The sequence below is a fragment of the Vombatus ursinus genome, unplaced genomic scaffold, assembly GCF_900497805.2.
Source record: "Vombatus ursinus unplaced genomic scaffold, bare-nosed wombat genome assembly UNPS02014818.1, whole genome shotgun sequence".
In the NCBI taxonomy this organism is placed as follows: domain Eukaryota; kingdom Metazoa; phylum Chordata; class Mammalia; order Diprotodontia; family Vombatidae; genus Vombatus; species Vombatus ursinus.
This window is the reverse complement of record NW_020954596.1, coordinates 49,831,848-49,857,489: the sequence shown is the minus strand read 5'-3', so window position 1 is coordinate 49,857,489 and position 25,642 is coordinate 49,831,848. Positions and strand designations below refer to the sequence as shown.

The window sequence follows — 25,642 nt, the reverse complement described above, 5'->3', positions numbered from 1 at the left end:
GGAGTTAAGTGACTTGCCCAGGAACACAAATCTAGGGGGTGTCTGAAGTGGGACTCAAGGTCAGGTCCTCCTGACTCCTGGTCCAAAGCTCTAGCCATTGCACCACCCAACAGCCTTGTTAAATGAAAAATGTGAATCTTCAAAGGTGTCTTAGGACCAGCAATAATAATAATGGTCACAGGAACTTGCATAAACATAGTTTACATTTATATTGTTAATTTTACATGAGGTATTCATTTGACCCCACCCTGGGAGGTAGGTAGCTCAGGGATTAGTTTCAGTTTCCTTAAAGCCTGATGGGTAGGTAGGATTATTTTCAAGTAGGTACTTTAGTTCCTTCCATAACATCCTGAATTAGAATCCTCCTCCTGTGCTGACTCACTGATGATGCCCATTTTGCTTTAATTTTCTAATAGGCACAGTGTTGCAAGCAGGCTTCCAATGTGGTAAATAACTAATAAAATGAATATGGAGTACTTTCCCAAGTGCTATTTAAATGCTAAATTAGAACCCTATGCTTGACTCTGAGATGAAGGAAGAGCTATCTTCTTTTTTTTAAAATTTTTTTATTAATTTATTTTGATTTATTAATAATCACTTCCATATGCTTTTGAGTTTAAAATTTTTCTCCCCCTTTCTCCCCACCACCCTCCCCAAGACGGCGCACAATCTGATATAGGCTATACATTTACATTCATATTAAACATATTTTCACATTAGTGATGTTGTAAGTAGAAATTAAAACCAATAGGAGGAACCATCAGAAAGAGGAAACAAAACTCAACAGAAGAGAAAAAAAAAATAACAATTTCGCTTCCACAGTTCTTTCTTTGGGTATGGATAGCATTTTCCATCTTAAGGCCTCTGGAGATGTCTTAGATCCTTGTATTGCCAGGAAGGGTTAAGTTTATCAATATTAGTCATCACACAACGTGGCTGTTATTGTGTACAATGTTCTCCTGGTTCTGCTCACTTCACTCAGTATCAGACCATGCAAGTCTTTCCAGGTTTTTCTGAAGTCAGCCTATTCATCATTTCTTATAGCACAATAGTATTCCATCACATTCATATACCACAATGTGCTCAGCCATTCCCCAATTGATGGGCATCCTCTCAATTTCCAATTCTTTGCCACCACAGAAAGAGCTGCTATGAATATTTTTGTACGCGTAGGTCCTTTTCCCATTTGTGTGATCTCTTTGGGATATAGCCCTAGAAGTGCTATTGTTGGGTATGCACATTTTTATGGCCCTTTGGGCAAATTGCTCTCCAAAATGGTTGGATCATTTCACAACTCCACCAACAATGTATTAGTGTTCCAATTTTACCACATCCTCTCCAACATTTATCATTTTCCTGTTTTGTCATGTTGGCCATTCTGATAGGTGTGATGTGGTACCTCAGAGTTGTTTTCATCCATTTTTTTTTTTTGCTTTTCGGTGAGGCCAACAGGGTTAAGTGACTTGCCCAGGATCACACAGCTAATGTCAAGTGTTTGAAGTGGGATTTGAACTCAGGTCCTCCTGACTTCAAGGCCGGAGCTCTATCCACTGTGCCACCTAGCTGCCCCTAAGAGCTATCTTCTTAAGAATAAATTATTCATGATATTGAGATGAATCAACTCCTTCCATCAGTTTGGGAGGCTCACTCTAAATCAGACCTTAACATTATCATTTCATGGCCATTTAGGCAGAATGAGGACACAGTGAGTGGATTTTAAAATGCTGCTGGTGGTAAGGTTTCACCCAGTGGTGGCTGCCTACTGCCACTGTCTGGAGCAGAGGAGAAAATGGAAGAGAGGAGCCAGGAATGGAAAAATGAGCAAAGTGAGCAGATCTTGAGCTAGAGATTAGCATTCTGAATGAGTAGTAACACATATTTGTGTGTGCTCTGAAACTAAAGGGTGCAGGTGCCCATAAGGTTCACACTAGCTTAGGAAGGCACCATACCCACAGCTGATGATCCTTCATGGCCATGGAAGCCCCCAGACCATCCTGAGGCTATAAAGTGATATCCAAGTGACTGCTCAGTAACTTTGCTCTTTGTCCTAGGTCCCTTCCCAGCTTCTGGGTGTTCCTTGGTAGCTCATTTATGCCTAGATTTTCTTGGAACTTTCATGGGCATCCTTTCATAGGGCTTTCCCACCCTCAGGGACCATCCTTTATATGAGAGGCTAAAACAATTGAGGGTGGAGGTTGGGACAGGAGACAATTCAGCAAAACTAAGCAACACGTTGACTGAATAGGTCTGACACTGTAGGCATTATTAGCCGTGTGTCTCTGCAATGAGAGAAGGAAGACACTTTTTTTTTTCAATCCTCTTCTGGGCCTAAGCTTTATCATTGTTCTTTGGCAGCATTCAGTTTCGTTTTTTTTCCATTTATGTTGCTACCTCTCCATTTTACATAAGGACATTGAGTCTCAGAGACGATTAGTGACTTGCCCAAGGCCACACAGGGAACAAGTAAGGTCCAGGACCAGAATTGAAGCCCTGTTCTCACCTTTTCAAAAACCATCACGTTTTTAGCATTGCCCCAAACCACATGGTTAATCTCTAATACTGAGCTTAACCACTTATTAAACAGTACCCTAATGCAGTGGTTTTCAACCTTTGTTCCATGGAACCCCAGACTTTTGTGGAATGTTTTCTAGGATTTGATAATAGTTTACTTGGATGGGGATAACAGCAGAGAAGCAAAAGTAAGAATGATAACGAAACCTTAATGTAACACTTTTAAGGTTTACAGAGTGCTGTTCCTGCAACAGCTTTGTGAGGTAGATAGTACAAAGTAGGGTTGTCCCAATTTTACAAGTGAGGAAACTGAGACCTTGATAATTAAAGTGACCTGAACTTGGGCAAACATATATTGTTGGGGAAATATACTACAGATGACTCAGCCAGAAGGAAGTAATGGCTAATGTTTTCCTGATAACATATTGAGAAGCTGCCTTGGAGGACTTCTATTTTGTGGACATTTGCTGCAAGTCTTACCCTGATAAAAGCAGAGAATCTGGTCCTTTGTTTGTCTTGCCTAACAGTTTCATCTCTGAAGTAAAAGGAATGTGATCAGGGAAAGTATTACTCAGAACTTAATTCGGAAGAGCAAGTTGCAACTTGTTGGTAAATGGAAAAGATGGTAACCTTGGAAGAAAATAACCTTGTAAACAGAAAGGGTCCAAACAGATGAACCCTGGACTTAGTCAGCTATGTAAACTAGAGTTTGAGAGGATATTTTTAAACATTCAAAGAAATCCGATAAGCATGATCTCATGGTTTAGGACTCTAGAAAGGAAAGTGGTTAAGGAGGAATGCATGACACTCCAAATTTTATTTCTGATCCCAATGAAAAACCTCTCAGGTGACATCTTCCCTGCATAGGGACTTCTTAGATGAGCTCATGTCATACAAGCACATATCCAAAAGATGAAAGAAGGGGAATACAAGCAAGAATAAATACAAAACAGTTGTAGAGATTTAAGATCAGTATTGGGAAGTCCAGAAGGAGCTGAGATTTGTGATGAAGTTAACGACCATCAAAAGGATGTCTCATGCTTTCTTTGGAGCAGAAGGAACAAGGGAAGAGACAGGGTTGCCTCTTGGAGTGGATGATGTGCAAACACATGACAGAAAGAAAGCAAGACTAGTCAAATCCTTTTTTCCTTCCATTCTCTTTATTGCAAAAGTGATCTCCAAGCAAGGAAGCATACAAAAAATGTGATTAAAGACAGAGCAACTGGGTGGATAGATGGCTGGTCCTGGAATCAGAAAGACCTGAGTTCAAATACCAGCTTGTGACAATGGACAGGTCACTTGACCTCTATCTGCCTCAATTTCCTCAACAGTAAAATGGAGATCATGATAGCACCTTTTTTCTTATGTGAGGATCAAATGAGATTCTATTTGTAAAATTCATTGCACTATATAAAGCACTATATAAATGCTAGCTATTGTTGTTGTTGTTGTTGTTTTTAAAGAGATATTTGGAATGAAGAAATTATTTCAAATGAATTTGGGTCTTCAAGCCAGGATGAATGGCATTCTAGGATGCTGAAAGAGCTTCCTCATGAGGAATCATGGGCAATGGGGAAGATGCCAGAATGCTGGTCAAATTTCCAATTTTCAAAACAAAAAATAAGAAGGGGTATATTCCTTGAACTGGAATGATGAACATGATACAATCTCTGTACCGATTATTATATGTATGCTTTGTGAGCACTTAGAAAAGGATGTAGTGATTACTAGGATCTAGTGTGGATTCACTTAGCATGGGAAGAGCAGCATGGCTTTTAATGGAAAGAAAATTGGCCTGAGATCAAGACCTCTTGGCTCAGCTCTGCCTCTGACTTGTGCAGTGCTGAGCAAGTGACTTCCTTTCTTTGGGCTGTGGTTTTCTTATTTGCAAAGAGTTGCTGTGGATCTCTATGGTCTCTTGCAGTTTGAGCATTCTGCAAGTTATCCCAGGCTAATTTTATTCCCCCCCCTTTTTTTTGATGGGGTTTCTAATAAAGACTGTTAGGTCAGAGACATATCTATCTTTATTTCAGTGAGGCATTTCATAGAGCCTTCTCATGGCATAGCTGATGTCCAAATAAAGACCTCCTAGGCTGTATAAAAGTGATGTGGATTTGTAGTTAATGACAAAAAAATGTTGATTACTGGATTGATGTAATCCGTGGAGAGGAGGTTTTTAGAAGCATATTGAAGTATAGTCTTTGTCCTTAGCCTTGTCCTGGTTAATATTTTTATAAGTGCCCTAATTTGAAGGCGTAGGCTTTGTGCACCTAAGACAGAGGAGGTAGAAAGGGAGAGCTAATATTTTGAATGACAGAAGTAGGATATGAAAAATTCTGGGTGGGCTTGAGCTATCAGCCAACTCTAACAAAATGAAATTTAAGAGGAATCAGTATAAAATCTCACTATGGGATTAAAAAAAACTTAACATTATAAATACAGGAGGGGGAAGATGTGACGTAACAGTTTATAGGAAGAAAACTTAGGGATAAGTCACTTCATTCCCTGGCCTTTAGTTTTCTCATCGGTTAAATGAGAGGGATGGGCTAATCAATCAACAAGCATTTGCTACATCTCTGCCATGTGCAGACATTGTACTAGGTGTTTAGAATATAAAGACAAAAAAAGAAACCATTCTTGCCCTCAAGGAGCTTATATTCTACCAGGGAAATAGCATATACACATATAAATAAATACAAGATATGTACAAAGTGCAAATCCTGAGTAATTTTTTTTCACGGGATGACACACTACCCAACTTCTATGGTCCTCTCTAAACTCTATATCTGTGACGTGGGTCCGAGTTGATTACCATCTCACTCTAAATTAATAGTGTGATGTGGCTATCAGAAAGCTGACTTGAGACACTCAGGAGAAAAAGTACAAAATACAGAATAAGAGACAAAAATGTACCTTGAACAGACCACATCTGGGATGATGGTGTTCATTCTGAGGCACTAAATTTTTGTTGATTTCTTTTGTTTTTCATCACCTGTATTCTGAATTTAGCTGTTCCTCCTCCTCTATCCAGCCATCCATTTAAACTAAGAATCAAAAATAGATGTTAAAAAGCAGTTTAGCAAAATTATATATTAGCTGAATCTCACAGTACATGCAGTGTTCCACACCCATACTCTCCCACCTCTCTAATGAAGAGGGGAAAGTGAATTTTCTCATCTTTGAGACTAAACTTGATTATTTATTGTAGTAACATAGTTTTATTTGCTTTTTTTTAACGTTCTTTCCATTTCTAGTCATTATGTATATTTTTTTCCCTGGTTTGGCTTCCTACACTCAGTATCAGTTCAGAGAAATCTTCTTCTGTCTCTCTGAATTTCCCACATTCTTTGTTTCTTATTGTGCAGTTGCATTCCCTTAAATCTACATGCCACAATTCCCCAATCTTGAATACACATCTTGCTTCTAGTTTTTTTTTAAATCTATCACTGAAAGTATTGCTATGTATGTTTTGATATATTTGAGGTCTTTTCCTTGTGTCTTTGACCTCCTTTTGGTGTATACCCAGTATGGAAACACTGAGTCGAAGGATATGAACCGTGCAATGAATTTTCATATATTATGATATATTGTTTTCCTAAATAGCTATATTAGTTCACAGCTCCACTAAGACTATATTAGTGTGGACACCACATTTTAGGAGAAACATCAACAAATAGCAGCTCATCCAGAAGAGGGTTATTGGAATGGAGTAGGGACAAGAAATCATATCGTATAAGGGTCAATAGAAGGAGCTGGGGATGTTTAACCTAATGAAGTAATAGTTGTGAGTATTTTTTTTGGCTCCAAGTATTTTAAAGGGTGTTGTATGATCAAAGGATTAGAATTATTCTGTGGAATTCTACCTGGCATAACTAGGATTAATTAATAAATGTTTCATGAAGGAAGATACTAACTCTCTAAAGAAGAACTTTCTAACATTTGGGGATTTCCAAAAATGCAATGACACTTGGAAGGGGAAGAATTTCTCTTTGCTGGCTGTCTTGAAGAAGAGGTTTTAACTTGTGGGAGATATTATAAGGAGAAATTCTCTATCTGATTGGAGGTTGGACAAGCCAGATGACCTCTACAGTTTTCCTCAACTTCAAGACTATGAAATATACCTATTAAAAAAAAAAAGAAATACACACATTGTTAAAACACAATAGATGCATAATTAAAATGTACAATCAATGTTCTGTTTTATATATCTCTGTGTGTGTGTGTGAGTGTGTGTGTGTGTGTGTGTGTGCCTTGACTTTAAAAATTTTGAGTGTCCCTGCCTGAAGATACCTTTCTAAGCATTTAACTTAATGCCAGGGAAAAGGGAGGTAGAGTGGTTTGGTAGAAAGACAGCTGACAGGTTTCGTCCTGTCTCTGCCTAGCTAGTGACCATAGACAAAGACCCATCTTGAGCTAGATGTCTGACAAAGACCCTTGTAGCTCTAAAAGCCTTTCTTTGATTGAGTCATTGAGGAGATGAAGCCATTGTGCTTGGTTTCAAAACAATGGTCTGGATAGAATCACTCCTGAAGATGCATTGGCCAACTGAGATAATATAGGTAAAGCATTTTCCAAACCCTAAAGCATTTTTCTTTTTATTTTAATGCTGTTCTCTGAAGACGTGTTTCTCAAATTTAAAAGGAGGAGGAGGAGGAGGAGGAGAAAAGAAAGAGAGAAAGTTTAAAATTCCACCGAAACAGAACTATAGTATTCTCCAGCTTTGGCACAAGGAATCCAGTGGCCTCTTTGGCCGCGGTCCAGCCTTATGGCACTAGAGGGAAAAGGAAAAAGGAAAACAAAGGACTGTCCTGGAAACTAAAGACTTTTAGTCATTTTGTGTTTACTTGCATAGCTCTCTCCATAAGGTATGATGAATGAGTTTACAGTCACCCTGAATGAAAACAGGAAGCTGAAGAGTCCCCAAAGAGAGTTCAATATTATAAATGCCAGAGAACCACCTCACTTCCTTTCCGTAACTTTCTTTGTGCACACAGCTCGTGCTGCTCTGGTTCAAACCCAAGTTTTAGAAATTGGCAACATGGTCAGTACTGACCTGTTCTATATAGTCCAGGGACTCACTGGGCACCTTAGAAAGAGGAAGGACATGAATTTGGAATATTCTCCTCGGTACAAGAGTGGCATGGGGGAAAAAAGCAATGACAGACTTTTGAAGGTCTGACATTTTCATTTGGTGATGAACTTGACTTTTAAATCCCTGAAGACATCATTGTGAAACTAGGCCAGGGCCATAATCTATGCATGTTGGAGAAAGAAATGAAAGCATTTGCCTGCTTTATAATGGCACTGGATTTTCTTTTCCTTTCCTTCTGTTAAATAAATTTGCTTTCATTCCCTCCAACTGATGGAAGATTGAGGAATTTCTCTACGTGGGAATTTGCTAAAATGAATGATTATTAGGCTACTTACTTATAATTAATACATTTTAACAGTTATCAATCAACAAACATTTTTTTTGGCTAGGCAATGGGGTTAAGTGACTTGCCCAGGGTCACACAGCTAGTAAGTGTTATGTGTCTGAGGCTGGATTTGAACTCAGGTCCTCCTGAATCCAGGGCTGGTGCTCTATCCACTGTACCATCTAGCTGCCCCTCAACAAACATTTGTTAAGTGCTTTCTGCGGGCTGGATGCTACGTAGTAGGTAAGGAGAATACAAAGACAAAATGAAGCAGTCCCTGTCCTCAATATTTGTTGATTACTAATATATTTTTTGGACTTAGCTCCTATACCTAGAGTCAATTAGGTAGCCCAGTGGCTAGAGCACTGCTCCTGGATTCAGGAAGACTCAGATTCACCTTAGACACTTACTAGCTATGTGACCCTAGATAAGCCACTTAACCTCAGTTCCTTCAACTGTAAAATGGGGATAATAATAACGCCTACTTCCCAGAGTTGTTGTGAGACCAAATGAGATAATAATTGTAAAGTGCTTAGCACAGTATCTGGCACATAGTAAGTGCTTACTAAATGTTTTTTTTTGTCCTTCCTTCCTACCCCTTATCTGATCCTTTGTCAACATCTTTTATGCAACCAGAAGAAAAATGTGGACTTGATTCCTCCTTGCAGCAGTGGGGGTGTTTACCCTTCCTCACCCTGAGCTACATGCATCATTCTCCTTTTGCTAACAGTACATATGGCAAGAGAGAGATTGGGGTATAGCCCTTTGAGTTTCATGTCTCTGTTTCTTACATAGGAGAGGGTTGATTTTGTGACTGAGGTAGTGAACTGAGTAAAGATTTTTTCACTTTTCTCTGGTAAAAAAAAAAAAACTATTTGATAAATAATGTAATGATCTGTGTTGGGATTGACTGCAAAATTAGAAGGTTCCTCTTTTTCTTTTTGCCTAGCAGCTTTGACTAAGTTCCACTTACGAGTTTGAGTGGTGAAGGATGAAGGCTGTTACAACTCAAAACTCAGAAAAGGATATTTTAATTGGGCAGCTAGGTGGTGCAGTGGATAGAGTGCTGGGTCCAGAGTCAGGAAGACTCCTCTTCCTGAGTTCAAATCTGGCCTCAGACACTTACTAGTTGTGTGACCCTACTCAAGTCACTTAACCCTGTTTTCCTCAGTTTCCTCATTTGTAAAATGATCTGGAAAAGGAAATGGCAAACCACTCCAGTATCTTTGCCAAGAAGACCCCAAATGGGGTTATAAAGAGTTGGACATGATTGAACAATAGAAATATTATAATTAACTATGTAAAATAGCCATCTCTGGGGTCAAGTCCTGGCTCTGCAACTTACTACCCATAAGTAACATTTACCTCTGGACCTCAGTTTCTTCTTCTGTAAAATGAAAGGACTGTACAAAAGGGCCTGGGAGATCGCTTATAGCTCTTGATTGGCAGGCCTGTAATCCTCTGTTTCTACATTACCTCCCCAGCTGATTATAATCTTCTTACAATTATCTAAGGATTTGCGTGGAGTTTTGTCTTTTCAAGTCAGTTTTCTCATTTGATCCTCCCAGTAACCCTGGTTTTTTTGTTTTGTCTTTGTACCTTCAGCACCTAGGATAGTACTTTGCAAATAGTAGGCAGGTAATGAATGTTTATGGAATTGAATGGGTAAGGTAGGTACTATTAACCCAGTTTTGTCTGGAGCTCAGAGTGGTTAACTTGTAGTTAAGGCACAGCTACAAAGGAGTGCACTTGAGACATAGTCTTCTGATGCGAAGCACAGTATTCTTCCTAGTGGATCCTTAACAGATGAAATGAATTCAAGGCCTTTTGCTTTATTTTTATTAATCTTCTCCCTCGTGGTAAAATGCATTAGATGTTAGTCCATTGTGCAGTTTACACTTGAATTACCCAAGTCCAAAGATAATTGGTAGGGGAAAAGCGTAACTAAATGGCACTAGTGGATGTAGACATAATCATACTGCCAAACCAGAGTCCCTCCTGCAGGGCTCCATACCTAGTCTTCAGCATGGCTACCCATTATGTTACAGGCAGTTTGAGGGAAAACAGCATGAACAGATGTACAGTAGCCCATTGAGGTCAATGTAGTCATGCTGCCTTTGGTTTCTTAGGAAGCAGGGAGGCAAGGGGTGGGGTGTCTTGCCACAGAGGTCATTAGCATAGTAAATAATTAATCAAGTTTATTCTTCAGCTTGATTTGAGAATTAGGTCAACCTCAGTTTGAGATTCTCCATGGACCTCCCTGCTAGGTCCTTCCAAATATGCTGAAGTTTAGACAAAAAGCTGATCAATCTATATAAGTCCAATAAGTAATGTGCCCACCTCATAAAGCTTTGTGGGCATTAACAATGATCTATTAAATGTGTAACAACTTCTTAAGACCCCATAAATATCCCACGTCACTCCAGACCATCTCTTCATCTCAAACTTTGAATTGCCAGCCACAAGCTCTGGAGAAATGCTTTTTGGGAAGTAGCTTCTCAGTTCGTGAGATATCTGCTGTGGCAATCCTCTGATCCCATCCTCTGGTTAAAAATGAGTTTCCACTCTTAAAGCACATCAGACTTTCCCATATATTGCAGAGACTGAAGGACAAAGGTCTATCTTTGACTCTGCATTCTATTTTTCCCTGTATCAGTATCTTCTGTTATTTAGGAATAATCACAGAGTTGGATAATTTGGGTATAAAAGTGGGGAGTTCAACCTAAAAATGCTGATTTGTGCCCCAACATTTAAAAAAAACAGCAAATTGAGGACCAGAAATATTAAAAATCTAGAATCTCATTTTTACAATGCCATCCTTGACTTAATTTTATATAGTATAATATATATAATATGTATAGTTTTATATAGTATAATAATAGCTAGTATTTATATAGTTCCTACTAGGAGGCATAGTGCATAAAGTGCCTTGCTTGGAGTCAGGAAGACTCATCTTCCTGAGTTCAAATCTGGTCTCAGACACTTACTAGCTGTGTGACCCTGGTCAAGTCACTTAACCCTGTTTGTCTCAGTTTCCTCATCTGTAAAATGAGCTGGAGAAGGAAATGGCAAACCCAGTATCTTTGCCAAGAAAATCCTAAATGAGGTCACAAAGAGTCAGACACAACTGAAATGACTGAACAATAGCAACAAAAAAAAAGCACATAGTTCCTGTGTGCCAGCCACTGTGCTGAGCACTTTACAGGATCTCATTCGATCCTCACATCAATCTTGGAAGGTCGATGCTATTATTACCCATTTTACAGTTGAAGAAGCTGAGACAGAGATTAAATAACTTGCCCAGGGTCACACAGTTAGTAAGTGTCTAAAACTGGATTTGAACTCAGGTCTTCCTGACTCCAGGTCCAGCGCTCTGTCCACTGTGCTGTCTAGTTGGTTATACACAAAAGCTAGCTATCTGATTTAGTAATATGCTTAAGCCTTCTTCAAATGCATAATTACAACCTCTTCTGTTTAGCATTTAAAGTCCTTCACAACTTGAGAACTTACTTTCTAGAACAATTTCGCATTGCTCCCTCTCAGTCCATAAGCTAACCAAACTGGTTTGCTTGCTCTCCCCAGATGTTCCTCTCACGCCTGCCTCTGTGCCCTGTGTCTACCCAGAATGCTTTCTCTTCTTGCCTCTCTCTTGAAATCACCAGCTGTCTCAGCTCCAATGCCATTGCCTCCTAGAGTAATACCTCTCCCCAGGTGTCAATGTTCGCCCACACCTCTTCCCCTGGAGTACTTTGTACAGTTTTTATTTTTGCTTTTCTGGCTAAATCCTTTTTTCCTCTCCTTGCTACTGCCTTCTGTGTCTTTCTCTTTGTAACCCCAGTGCCTGGAATGTAACAAACAACAACAACAGCAACTACAACATCACCAATAATAATAATTAGCATTTCTATAGCGTTGAGGTTTTCGATGCACTTTTCATATGTTACCTCATTTGTTAGTTACCCCGCAAGGCTGACATGTAATAAATGCTTGTTGAATTAAAGAAAGTAAAGCCTACACATTTAATCATAATGGTTATTGTATTGTATAGTAATTAGAAATAAATTGTAAGCAGCTCCCTCAAATGACTGTAATTAATGTTACTTTTACAGACCCAAACCAGATCTGAGCTTTTCTCTTCGTACTGTTCTCGGTCTAGGTAACTATAACAGTTTTCCCTGAAACCCCAGACCATTAAACCATCATGATCATCATGATCACCTCATGCAAATACCACCATTTTTAATCTTGGAAAGACTTGCTGCCCTACACCTGGAGCTCTCGTGCTGAGGTTTCCTGTCACCTGTACATGGTGCTATAATCTCCCATATTTACCCAGTCCTCTTCTCTGCTGCTCTCCTGCTCTTGGACACCCTCAGACGTCTGAGGGATCAGTCCTTGAATACCTGCCCCTGCACTGGGTTTATCCATGCTCCCAATGCTGGAAGTTTTGAGGTAAACAGAAGCCCCAGACCATGAGGCTGTGATTTATTCGAGTAGAGTTGCAGAGTGTGGTTACTCCCCTGCAATAGAGGAGCTAAGACCAGGGTCAGAGGCTCTGAATCTCTGGCTTCTGGAAGTCTTGGAGCACGGAAGTTAAGATTAGGGGAAGGGTGCTCAGGAAGACAGCCAGTAGTGCATCTTGCCCCTCTGGCTCCCAGATACTACAGTGTCTAAAAGGGGGCTCACATGATTTCAGGGGAAAGAGAAAGTCCCCTGCTTGTTGTTACTGCCTAAACTTCTTTTAGCTTTTAAAGCCTTTCATTCCTAAATTAGAAATAAAAGGCTTAGAATGAAAATACATAGGAGTTAACCCAGTGACATTTATATGTTTAATAGAATCTAATGATATCAATTTGATTATTTTTGGTAGGAGTTAGGGATTAGAAAACTGGAGGGCAGTGGTTCTCTGAAGAGATCCAGCTGCCGAGATGGGGCGAAGGAGGATAGGATACCCTGAAATACTGTCTTAATAATTTTTTTCCTTGGGCCAGCCCTAATTGTCTTCATCTTTGCCTGGACAAACAAGCTGGGGGTTTTTGTGTGCTGATACTACCTTGCTCTATGACATGGTGGTGGGTAGGAGGGGGAGTAGAAAGAGAGCTCCTCTATGCCTCAGTCTCCTCATCTGTAAAATGTAAATGATAATACCCTACTTACCTCAGGATCAAATGGATGTTTATTGTCATCTCTGTTAGGTCAGCCGTGGGCTTGTGTACAGACTTTCTCTATCCCAACCAATCGTGACAGGCTGTCGCCTCCAGCTCTTCTGAAGCATCAGGGAAGCCACATTGTCCCCAGATCCTGTAGCTCAGCCTGAGACCCTCCTAAGGATGGACGTACATGGTGCTGTGTTTCTCTCATGTAAACGTGGCAGTGTGTGCTGTCTCCTCAGCACAGTACCCATCTTCAGAAGCTAATCACTTCATTTGACTGTACATGTTGAGATGTTCTTGTATTATCACCTGAGAATATAACTTTTATGACACAGGAGGGCAGCACTGAACAGTGTATTTTTTCTTTTTGAGTTCAGCTTTCTGCAGTGAGAAATGGTGCTGTGTAATATCTTCTTTTTCATTTGACCAAGCAGGGTGGTGATGAGGTTTTTCAGATCGGTTAAAATTCAAAATGGTAGCCCAGACAAAGGAATCTTTTCTTACCGTGTCATTTGTGTGTGTGTGTGTGTGTGTGTGTGTGTGTGTGTGTATGTCAATTAAAAAGAGAAAGTTGCTTCTATCCTTTATGGTCCAGCCCTTCTATAGGTACATTCAAGGAAATTGAAAAGCTTTGTTTTCTGGCCAAAGGTGGAATATACTGTGATTTCCAGACAAAACACAAGTCCTTGGAAATCATAGCAGCTTCTCAGAACAATGTGGAGAGGATCACAGATGAGCTAGAAGGGAATCGTAGACACATACATTCCAATGCCTTCATTTTACAAATAAAAACATTAAAGTCCAGTCAAGGAATTTTCTCAAAGTTAACCTTAAAGTGCTATCTAAATACTAACAATTATTATTAATAAGAAGGAGAGCCAAGATTTCAAGGCAGGTTTTCTGCCTTTTAATCCTAGACTCTTTCCACATTCTCTCTTTGGTATAATAAAGTGATTTATTACATCTTACATATTGCATCTTTATTAAATACACATCTTATTTAGGAAGAAAAATTATTCTGATTCCAAATGAGGTTTTACTTATAAAAGCTAATGAAATCTATTGGGGTAGGGCAGAGAATGAGAAGCCAACGTCCTTTTTCATTTTTTTAATCAGTCAATTCTTTTGAGCAGATCTGGAATTAGGGGTGGGCAGCAACATAGGACACAACCAGGTAATGGCAAAGAGCAGTTCACAAAGAGGGAAACTGTTTAATGTTCCTTTTCATAAGTGCATGTGTTTTTAATGCTAGAAAATTCTGCTCTCCATGGTAAATAGTTTTGAGGAGGGGGCAAATTAAGCCTAGTGTTACACCAGAGTCTCAAAGCTTTAGGTGAACAGTGTCCTACATACTTAGAGGGTTCAGTTAAGAAGGATCTAGTGTTGTTTGGTCATTATGCTGACCAAAGCTTCTACTGAGCTCACACTCCACAGAGCTGTGTGGAGCACGTCTGGCTGTCCTTCTGAACATTTTACATCATATTTATCACAACTTACTAACTCCTGTTCTTTCCTTTACTCTTCCCACTTTAGAGAACCAAATTACCTGCATGTTATAGTATGGAAGACTATTGAAAGTCCATTGACACAGCGTGATGATGTAGAATAGTGACTTGTCTTCTAAAAACTCATCATTTGAGGGCTCAAATCGGCAAAATTATGAAAACCCCCAAACAGATCATCCAGAATTGTGGGGAAAGGAAGTTAAGCTGTCACCTGTCTCAAGAGTGAGAAAAAAAAACTGATGGATAGCCCCAGTGCTCCACTCTTAGCCATGCAATGTAAATAGCTTTGAAAAGCACTTGCCTTAACATTTTGTACGTGTAGTATAGTGGAAAGAGTCCTAGCTTCTGTGTTGGAGGACCTGGGTTCAAATCCTGGCTCTGCACCTTACTACCTATGTGAAATTGGGCAAGCACACAAACCTTCTGGGCCTCTTGGTTTCTTATCTGTAAAATGCATGCACTGGACCAGATGTCCTCCTCTAAGGCCCCTTCTGGCTCCAAATCTGTAATCCTATGATCTCATTCAATATTCACTGCAACCCCATGAGGTAGGTGCTGTTATTATTTACTGTTGACAAATGAGGAAACTGAGACTCAAACAGGTTGAGTGTGTTGCCAGTGGCTACATAGCTAATAATATAAGAGCCAAGATTTAAACCCAGGTCCTACTGACTTAAAGTCCAGTGCTTATTCAAATTACCTCATTATCAAATGAGGTAATCCATGTAAAGCACTTTGCAAACCTTTGCTTCTGTTGTTCGGTTGTGTCCTACTCTCTGTGACCCCATTTGGGGTTTTCTTAGCAACGATACTGGAGTGGTTTGCCATTTCTTCGTCCAGCTCATTTTGGAAACCTTAAGCGGCTATTAATGCTAGCTGTCACTATACCAGTCATGTCAACCTCAAACAGAAGCAGGCCACTAAACCGTACATACAGATCCCAGAAGGTACTTATGTGACATGGAAAACCACATATTAACATTATTTGTGCTCTTGTGAATTTTTATTTATTTTGTTAAATATTCCTCAATTACATTTTAATCTGGTGCCTGCATTGCTTACAGTGAACATGCAGACAAATGTTTGACACTGTATACTACTCCATATTGCCTCTATAATTTGGAAATCTAGAGCAACACACTTGGGAAGGTTTTATGGAGGGTTTGGATGAGATCAGCATCATTGGAGGGAATTTTTACCTTGATGGGACCATAGATCTCAACCCTGATCTTAACTGAGATATAAGACAATGCCAGAATTTCAGAACTGTAATACCTTAAGAGATGAAGTCCCATATTTTAAACTGAGGCCCAGAGAGGAAGGACATAACTTGATATTATCATCGAGTCACTTTTTCCTACTATTGAAATAGTTTTGGGGAGTATAAATGCTCCTGATATCTAAAGAATACTTTAAATCGACAGAAGTTGGAAGGGGTTGAAGGCAGTGTTGAAATAGTAGGCAAGAAAGGAATTTCAAATGTGCTGATATTACTGACTTGGAAATATGGTAGAAGATTGAAGGTAGTCAAGACATGGAAAGATGAAAATTTTAGGAATTTAAATTCTAGAATGGACAAAGTATTTTTTTTAGTTAGCATGGCAAGGTATGTATCATGTGAATGTATGGTATATCTAAATACACACATGTAGTAATTTAACAGGTATTCTGGGTTACATTATTCAGTTAGTGAGGCAAGGAAGGAAAGTTTCAAAGTAAACAGGCCTGCAAAATATCATCTGGATTGGTCACAAGAGGGCAAACCATAAACTGTGAGCCAAAGAGCAAACCTTATATTTTTTGCATGTGGACAACAGCATCTTGACTCAATATATGTATGTATATTCCAGTCTGCTATAAGTGGGACTTTGAGTTTTTCCCTCAAAATGTAGACTGGTTAGTGATACTAATATTTGTAGTCCTTTATTGCAAATACACTTTAACTCACATAAGGGAAGCATGAGATACTCTAGGAGTAGGGTATTACCAATTACCAATTACCCGAGGGTAATTGGAATATACCAAAGTGGTGAGGGAAGCATGGAATTGTATGGGAGGATATACCTGGGTGGAAGGGCAGGCAATTAAGGATACAATTAGAGAAATTGCCAGAACCTCAGGTCTGATAATCTTCAGTCTTTAGCAAGAGCAGGAAGTGAATCATGGTCCCTAAGAGGCTGCCCTCTTAACTTGGTACAGAGAAGTTACACCAAAGCTCTCCTCACTCCTCTTTGGGTGTGGAAATGCCTGGGTCTTTTGTCCTTCACATACTGGGTAGTAGTTTTGCATGCATCATGGGATGGCACTGAGATAGGCCGGGACCGCTGGTTTTATAGTGTGGGGTAGATCCTAATCAGAGGTGCCAGTTTAATTTTTTCTTTTCTGATGTCACAGGCAGGGAGACGTATCAGGGATTCGTCCAGGGGTGGGGTACCTGCAGTCTCAAGGCCAACTATAGCCTCCTAGGTCTTTGGTTGTGGCCTTTTGACTGAGTCCAAGTTTTTTGTTTGTTTTTTTGTTTGTTTTTTTTGTTTGGTTGGTTGGTTTTGTTTTTGTTTTTGTTTTTGTTTTTTTGCCTTTTGATGAGGCAGTTGGGGTTAAGTGACTTGCCCAAGGTCACACAGCTAGTTAGTGTGAAGTGTCTGAGGCCAGTTTTGAACTCAGGGCCTCCTGACTCCAAGGCCAGAGCTTTATCCACTGCGCCACCTAGCTGCCCCTCTGAGTTCAAGTTTTACAAACAAATCCTTTTATTAAGGGAAAGATTTGTTCTGTGAAGTTTGGATTCAATCAAAGGGCCACACTTGAGGACCTAGAGAGACACGTGTGGCCTTGAGGCCACAGGTAGCCCACCCCTGGATTAACCATTGAGGCCCTTCACTGTAGAAGTTTCTGACAAAGAAGAATTTAGGATAGAAGTTTCCAGAATTGGAGTATGCCAGAAAAGGGGACCAGGTATCAGGCAGTATAGCAGACAGCTTCTCCAGAGCAGAGACATCTTGGCACACATGAACCTTATGGATATCATAATACCAAGGAGTTTTTGAATTCTTAGGGTTTATATATATATATGTGTTACTCATAAATTGTATAGTAGAATCCTGTAAATAATGGAACATAGGGGTAATTTTTGCGGTTATCAGAATTTTTTTCTTTTTATTTTCTCTGTAAAAGGCATCATATCTTTCAAACACACACACACAATAATGGCATTTTCTGTTAAATGAGTGTTCCAGTTGGTGAAACAGCCTTCTGCTTTCTAATGTGATGATTAATATATTATTTGTTTGTCTGTTCTTGTGACATTACATCTCCACTTGGCATCTTAAAAGGAGAAGAGACTTGCTGGGCAGATTAGAGCGTTTGGAAGCATTCACTAAATTTCTTTAACTTGCTTACTAAAATGCATTTTGCTCTACTTTTAGAAAATGAGATTTGTCATATTCTAGATCTGAACTAGCAGGCAAGGTGTTCTGAAGACAGAAGTTCTGAAGTTTGAAGACAGAATAAGCATTTTAGAATGTAGCTACTATGATGATAGCAGCTGGAATTCAGGCTAACGGTATATCTGTGCAGAAGGAGCAGTTTGTCTGTAAGTTGCCAATAATGACACCTGGCATTCTCTCTCTTTTTCACTTGCCAGTATGGTGGCATTCTAGGAAATATTTTGCCCATGTGGTTTAAAAAAAAAACCTAAGGCTTATTAATTCGACAAAATTCTCATTATTACATACAAAATAGATGGACAGAAATGGACAGATGCCAGTTTGTCGATTGGAGTTTTGAGTTTTTTGAGAGGAAATAAGAGTTTTGTCCACATGTTGACGTGTGTGTGATTCTTTGTCTTCCTCTGTCTTCCAGTGCTTTGCTGTCCGCTCTCTGGGATGGGTAGAAATGGCCGAGGAAGACCTTGCCCCTGGTAAGAGCAGCGTGGCTGTGAATAACTGCATCCGACAGCTTTCGTACTGCAAAAATGACATCCGAGACACAGTCGGCATTTGGGGAGAGGTGAGATTGCTTCACAGAAGATGTTTCCAAAGCCTTCCTTGTAACCCTAGGCTTCCAGAAGGCAGAATAATAATGTTGCATGCTTAGACAACATCTCCAGGGGTTTTCAAAGCATTTCTTGCATGCGTTTATAGGAAATCCTTGAAAGATCCTGTTCTCAGAGCTTGCCTCCGATGATTAGCTCATGCTATGTTTGTGTATTTTGTCTGTTCTCTTATATTCAGGCCCCACTCAAGGTGAGGACTAAACAGTTCCACAGTTCCTAGGGACTTAAAAACCCCCTTCTTCTATGTAATTCCTTCCATTGTCTTATTCAGGCAGCTGGATAGCATGGTGATTGCAGCCCTGGGCGCATGTCAGGAAGACCCGAGTTCAAATCCAACCCCACACACTTACTAGCTATGTGGCCATGGGCAAATCACTTAACCTCTGTTTGCCTCAGTTTCCTAAAATGTAGAATGAAGAGAATAATAACACCTACCTCCCAGGATTGTTGTGGGGATCAAATAAGATTATATTTGTAAAGTGCTCAGCCCAGTGCCTGGCACATTATAAGTACTATATAAATGCTTGTACCCTTCCTCCTTCCTTTCCTGTCATTTTTCAGACCTTGCCTTAATGTTCTTTCTTGAATTCAACTCCCTCAGAAACCACATTTTAAATCACTGGTTGGTACCATTTTAGAAAGGAGATTAATAAGTAATATAATCTTAAAGCTTTATGAAGTCACACAGAGTTAAAAAAAAAAAAGGCAAACTCCCTTCCCTTCCCTCGCCCTTTTCCTCATGTTGTTCTGGCAAAGTAGAGTAAGACTTAGGAGCCCCCCACAACATTCTTTTCTGTTGGCCATAGACTAGGTATTCTCCTGGCCCTCTCCATGGTGCTAGCAGTTAGGAAACTCCATTTCTGTTGGGGTTATATAAAAACTTGCATGCCCTGTTAAATCATCAGCCTCAAATCCAGAGGGAAGTTTTCATCTTGAGATATAATCTTTCCCTTAAAACCAGAAAGTAAAAATCTTGTCATTAGATATTGAGACTGACAGAAAAAAAAATCTGTTAATTGACTTAGAGGCAATGTTATGTTTTCTTTTACACAAATATTTAAAATAAGCAAGCAAAACCCCCTTCCACTATTTCTACCTAGTATTGCATTGTGAAGGGTGTCTGTGTGTGTATTATACATTCCAGTCATGGGAGAGGGAAAGCACCAAGGCAGGAGAGTTCAGGGAGTGTGTGCTCATTTGTGCTGGCCTCTACACAGGATAGTTAGAAATATCAGCTAAGGTCGATTGCTGAGGTGTATGAATACATTCCGTGTAGTCTAGACTGCAGGCAATCTCTCACTACCAATGTGAACTTTCTGTGCTTTGGGGAAACCCCACATTTTTGAGGTCTGGCATAGAGATGGAGGATGGAGAGTGAGGGATTAACATCAGGGAATGATGGATCTTGATACTGGTGCTGAGTAAAAACTTTGAAAGTCATAACCACTTGCCTGCCTAGGGGATTCCCTGCTATTCTCTAGCCAGCGCTTCTTAAACTGTGGGTCGCTGTGAGTTTACAACCCACAGTTTAAGAAGTACTGAAGGGGTCACGAGTGGAAAAAGTTTAAGAAGCTCTGCTTTATACTAGTTTATTACCAAAACTTTTCTGTTTTTCACTGACCAAATATGTGCAGATATAACATCACTGTCATGATTGTATGAAATAAGAAAGGATTACAGAGTTTGATGGGTACTGTAACAGATCTCAGCAGAAATGGAGAGCACTTTGTTCATACTAGAACTATAAACTGCTATCTCCAAAGTGCCGAGCACAGTCCTATATATTCACAGAATGTGGGCTCAGTTAATATTTGTCACCTTTATCTATAATATTGGTGTGATTTAGATTGTTGAGATGGATTTACCCTTTGTGGATGAAGCCTTTGTTTCAGCAAACATTTGGTGACTGGAGATTGAAACTCTTATTTTAATTGTTTGTGTCCTTCATTGCCACCTGCATGAGGGCTAACTGTACTGGCTGTAGAAACACCATCCAGTCTTTCAGCTGCTCTCCCCAACTAGCCCTCAATCCTGCCCAGGAAGCCTTTGATTCTATTCTAGTTGACTCCCTGCCATATTGCCCCTAGCAACTGCATCAAACCTTTTATGGTCCCGGGTCCCCAGCTCTTCCTCTGCCCTGTCATTTTCTGCCTATGCCTTAGTCTCCCACTTTGCTGTGAACATTCAACAAATACACCAGTGAACATTTATTAAGCGCCTCCTGTATGCAAGTTACCATGCCAAGTGCTAGCAATACACAGATGAAAAATGACACCATCTATGCCTGTGAAGAATTTAGAATAGCATGAGGAGAGGGAGGAGATGTTAATCATGTACAAATGAGTGTGGTGCAAGATGGAACGTTACAAGAATGATCTAGAAAAAGTGCTCAAAGGTCATTGGAGGAAGGAGGTATTGCTTTAGCTGGGGGGATCAGGGAAGACTTTCTGGACAAAGTAGCACCTTAGCTGAGCTTTAGAGAATGCTTTCAAATGGCAGAGATGAGAAGAAAGGACTCTCTGTCTTTACACATCAATCTTTCCATTTGGAATCAAGAAACCTGAGCTCAGGTTCCTTCTGAGACACTTACTCACTGCCAGACGATAGGCAAGATATTTAACCTCTCAATGCCTCGTTTTCTTCAATCTAAAATGGAGATAATAACAAGTGCACCACCTACATGTCAGGGTTGTTGTGAGGAAAGCAGTTTGATAATCTTGATGCACTGTGTGATGATAATAACAATAGTAATAATAGCAATAATGAATAACAGCTAATATTTGTATAATACTTTAAGGTTTGCAAAACACTTTACATATATCATCTGATTTGCTCTTTGCAACAGCCCTGTGAGGCAGGTGCTATTATTATCCGCCATGCCTGAGTCGCACTTATTACTCATTATTAAGCCTTCCTCTCTCTGTTCGTTCTCCTGCTTCTCCTCTCCTATCTTTCTTTTGTGTCATCAGTCTTTCCGCACTGGCTCCCTTACTCTCTTTGCCTACAAGCATTTTTAGAACGCTAATATTCTGAACAAAAATCTTTTCCTCGGCTTTGTGGTCCCCCTCTTCCATGATCCCTCCTTCCCTTTACCACCATTGATTTACAACTACATTCCATGTCTTTTCTCAGTTGTCATCCTCCTTAACCTCTCTATAGAATTTTACTCTGTAAAGCAGGCAGTTAGCTGTGCTGTGCATCAGATAGAGTGTTGGACTTGGTGTCAGGAAGACCTTACTTCAAATCCCGTACCTGTGTGACCCTGGGCAAATCACGTAATGGCTGTTAGTCTCCTCATTTGTAAAATGGTGATGATAATACTTCCTGCCTCCCAGGGTTGTTGTGAGGATCAAATGAGACAATGTATGCAAAAATATTTTGTAAATCTTAAACACTCTGCAGAGTATCCCAAAAGCATCAGTAGAGTTTTAAGCTTTAATAGCTTAATAGCTGTATTTCATCTGTCGTTAAAAACTGGAATTGGAATGCCCTATATAAGTGTCTCTTGTTGTTATTATTACTCACTCTCTCTGTCTTATAACTCTCTTCCTTGACAGCGTACTCTCCTTGTTTCTCCATCAACCACTGTAATCATTCCTTTTCTGTCTTCCTCAAAGTCTCCTCCTTCAGCTTGCCTCCAGCTCTGGGAATTCCCCGAGGTTCTGTCCTTGGCCTTCTTCCATTTTTTTTCTCCCTAGACTACCATGAGTGATGTTACTTACTCTTGAGGCTACAATTACCATCTCTGCAAAGGTGCCTCCCAGATCTATATCCCTAGCCCTCTCTCTTCTCCTAAGCTATCCAGACTTATATTTCCAGCTGCCTGTTGAGCATCTGTTTATGGATATCCACTGTCAATGCAAGTTCAGCATGTTTTCATTCCCCTGAACCTCTGCCTTCTTTTGACTTTCCTATTTCTGTTAATGACACAACTTCTTCCCAGTTACCCGGACTTGAAATTTCATATCCATTTTTAATTCTTTCTCCCTCTACGCCCAATTAGTTGCCAAGTACTGTCAATTCTACCTTAAAAAATGTCTCTTGAATTCATGCTGTTCTTTCTGTTTCCATGGCCACCACTCAGGTTCAGGCTCTTAATACCTCTGAACTGAAATATTGAAATAACCTCTTAATCAGTTTTTTTTACCTACACCCACTGCTGCCAGAATTACATTCTCCTAAGCACATAACTTCCTTGTTAAAAGCTACAGCAAATCTATACTTTCCTGAATAAAGTTCAGATCACATATCAGGCCCCTGAAGAACTTCCATCATCCGAATCCACATAGGAGTTTATTTTCAGATGTGTCAAGTTTGAGATGGTGTGAGGACATTGCACTGGAAAGATCAGCTGTCAGGAATGGGTGATTCATAGAACAAACTGATGGCATTCAAAACATTTTAGGGCCATTGTTGCAAATACTCAAGAGAACACAGTGTTTTTTATGCATTTTCAAGAATCTGTGTTCAAACACTTGATGGGTTAATTGCAAGTCATTGTGTATTCCTAAGGATTTTTATTATTTCTTAGGTAAAATAAAAACATTTTTAAAAAAAATTTGCATTTCAATGTTCCCACTACTTCAGAGTAGCCTTTGTTTTGCTTGATTTAAATCAGAGGTTCCCAAACTTATTTGGCTAACCGTCCCCTTTTTAAAAAAAAAATTACTCAGTGCCCCCCCGGAAATCTACTTTCTTTAACCCTTTAATGTTTTTTTTTTAATTTGCATCTTTTAAAAAAATGACACATCTTAAATTTAATAATTTATCGTAAATTTGTGGGGGGGTTTTCCCTGCATTGAAATTTTGATGTCACAATATTGAGTCTTGTAACCATATATCATATTGTAAACAAGTTGTTAACATGCACGTATTCCTGCTAATGCACACTGGACTTCCTGACAATGTGTGACATGCTCATCTACCAACACTTGATTGTTAAGACCTGTTGGCGAACTTGACCACTGATTGGTTATAACTTGTATTTTGTGTGTTTATTTGACAAATAATGTAATCACTATGACTTTAACTCTGTTACACAACAGATGAAACATGTATGAATGGCTTTCCAAAATTTTCTCTTCTCTTCTTTCTTTATACTTCAACCACCTCCTTATTTTTTATTCAATGCCCCCCAATTGTACCTGAGGCTGCTACCATCATCCCTGGATCATTTCAGCACCCCCCAGGAGGTGGCATCCCCCACTTTGGGAACCTATGGTTCAAATTAATTAGAATTTACTACATTTGTTTAGCCTTAGTTCTGGATTGTCTTCAAAATAATATCTTCTGAGCCCCTCTCATCTTTCTAGTAAATGAGCATGTAGATATGTCAATCAAATAGACTTATCAATGAAATCTGTTTTTCTAGATCACAAAGAGAAAAGGGAAATATGCTTCTCAGTGACTATAGATGTTTAGGAAGTATTGTGTGTAGTGCCCCTAGGCAATGTACAAGTTCATATATGATTCTGATGCTAACAATGAAAATAATTAAATAACCATCCAAAAATTTTTGTAAACGTGTCCAATAAAAGAAATTAGGCTACAGAAATTGCTCTTCCAGTCCATCTGAGCTACACACAGATATAGTCATTCTCCTAATCTTACCATCATCTAAAAGTATTCTTCTGTTTATTTATTTGATTGATCGTAACCTTCTCTCATTCTGGGTTTCCATCTGCCTTATGACCCGAGCCCTTTTCTTTGTCCTCACCATGACTTCCAGTTCTTCTATGCCTCAGTTCTTCCCCAACTGGCTATGTTCTTTCCCCCCTTGACCCCCTTGGTGAGCCAGTTCAACTCTACACTAGTCCTTTGACTCCCTTTTCCATTATTTGTCATACCTTGTCAAATGAAAGTGATGGACTCATCTTTCCCCCAAAACATTCTCCTCTTCCCAACTTCCCTCTTACTATTGAGGGCACCATCATCTCCCAGTCACCCAGGCTCACAACCTCAATAACATTCTCAAATCCTCCCCTTCATTCACTCCACATATCCAGTCTGTTACCGGGTCTTGTTTGTACCTTCACATCTCTCCCATATATCCCTTTCACTAGACTTACAGTCACCCTGACCTCATCTCATACCTGGTGCTATTGCAGTTCCCTTCTGGTTGGTCTCCTTCTCTCAGTTCTCTTCCCACTGCATGCAATCCATTCCTCCTCAACTACCAAAGTGCTCTTCTAAAGTGTAGGTGTGACCATGTCATTCCTCTACTCACAGTGGTTCCCTATTATGTCCAGAATCCAATATAAACTTCTCTGTTGGCAGAGAAAGCCCTTCTGACCCTGGCCCCGTCCTACCTTTCCAGTCTCCTTACACTTTAATCCCCTCCACATATACAATCCAACAACTCTGGCTTTTCTTGCTTTACCTCGCATACGACACTCCATCTTGCCATTTTGTGCCTTTTCACTGGTTGTCCCCCATGCCTATATTGCTTTCTCTCTTGCTGCTTTCAAAACTCAGCTCAGATCTCACCTTCTACAGAAAGCTGACTACATCCATCTTGTCTCCCTACTTTAGCACAAGTGGTTGTCTGGGTTGCTCCTTTTTCTTTCACCTCATACAATTAATTTCAAACACAATTCAACTACCAATTTCTACCTGAGGCCTTTCCTGATTCTCCCCTCCAGCACTGAAATTACTTTGTACATACTTTTCATTTATTTCTATGTATATATGTTGCATTCTCTACTACCCTTCAGCCCTGCCAGAGAATGTAAGCTCGTAGAGGCTGGGGATATTTCTTTTTTGTCTTGATGCTGCTGTCCTCCAGTATAATACATTGCTTACAATTTGAACTTAATAAATATTTTAATTGAATTGTTGCCCCCTGATTACTATTAGTCCTCATCGCTGACCTTTGTGTTCATTTGCATGATTGTATTTGTAAAAAAAAATCTCTGCTATAGTTCTTGTTTTGGGTTATGTTAGCCTCCATATTTTTTCTTATTTTCCAGAATTGGGCCTTTGACCTCTTAGTTGCTTATTTATTTT

At 39.7% G+C, this 25,642-nt stretch overlaps 1 protein-coding gene across 7 annotated transcripts in view; it reads left to right on the top strand.

Moving 5' to 3' along the window:
• APBB2 (amyloid beta precursor protein binding family B member 2) overlaps nucleotides 1-25,642 on the top strand; it is a 408,666-nt gene that overhangs the window by 308,919 nt on the left and 74,105 nt on the right. For all 7 annotated transcript variants that reach the window (XM_027836187.1, XM_027836190.1, XM_027836193.1 and 4 more), the window contains one exon: nucleotides 18,445-18,591. In XM_027836187.1, the coding sequence (XP_027691988.1) occupies nucleotides 18,445-18,591 (147 nt within the window). The remainder of the gene's footprint in view (nucleotides 1-18,444; nucleotides 18,592-25,642) is intronic.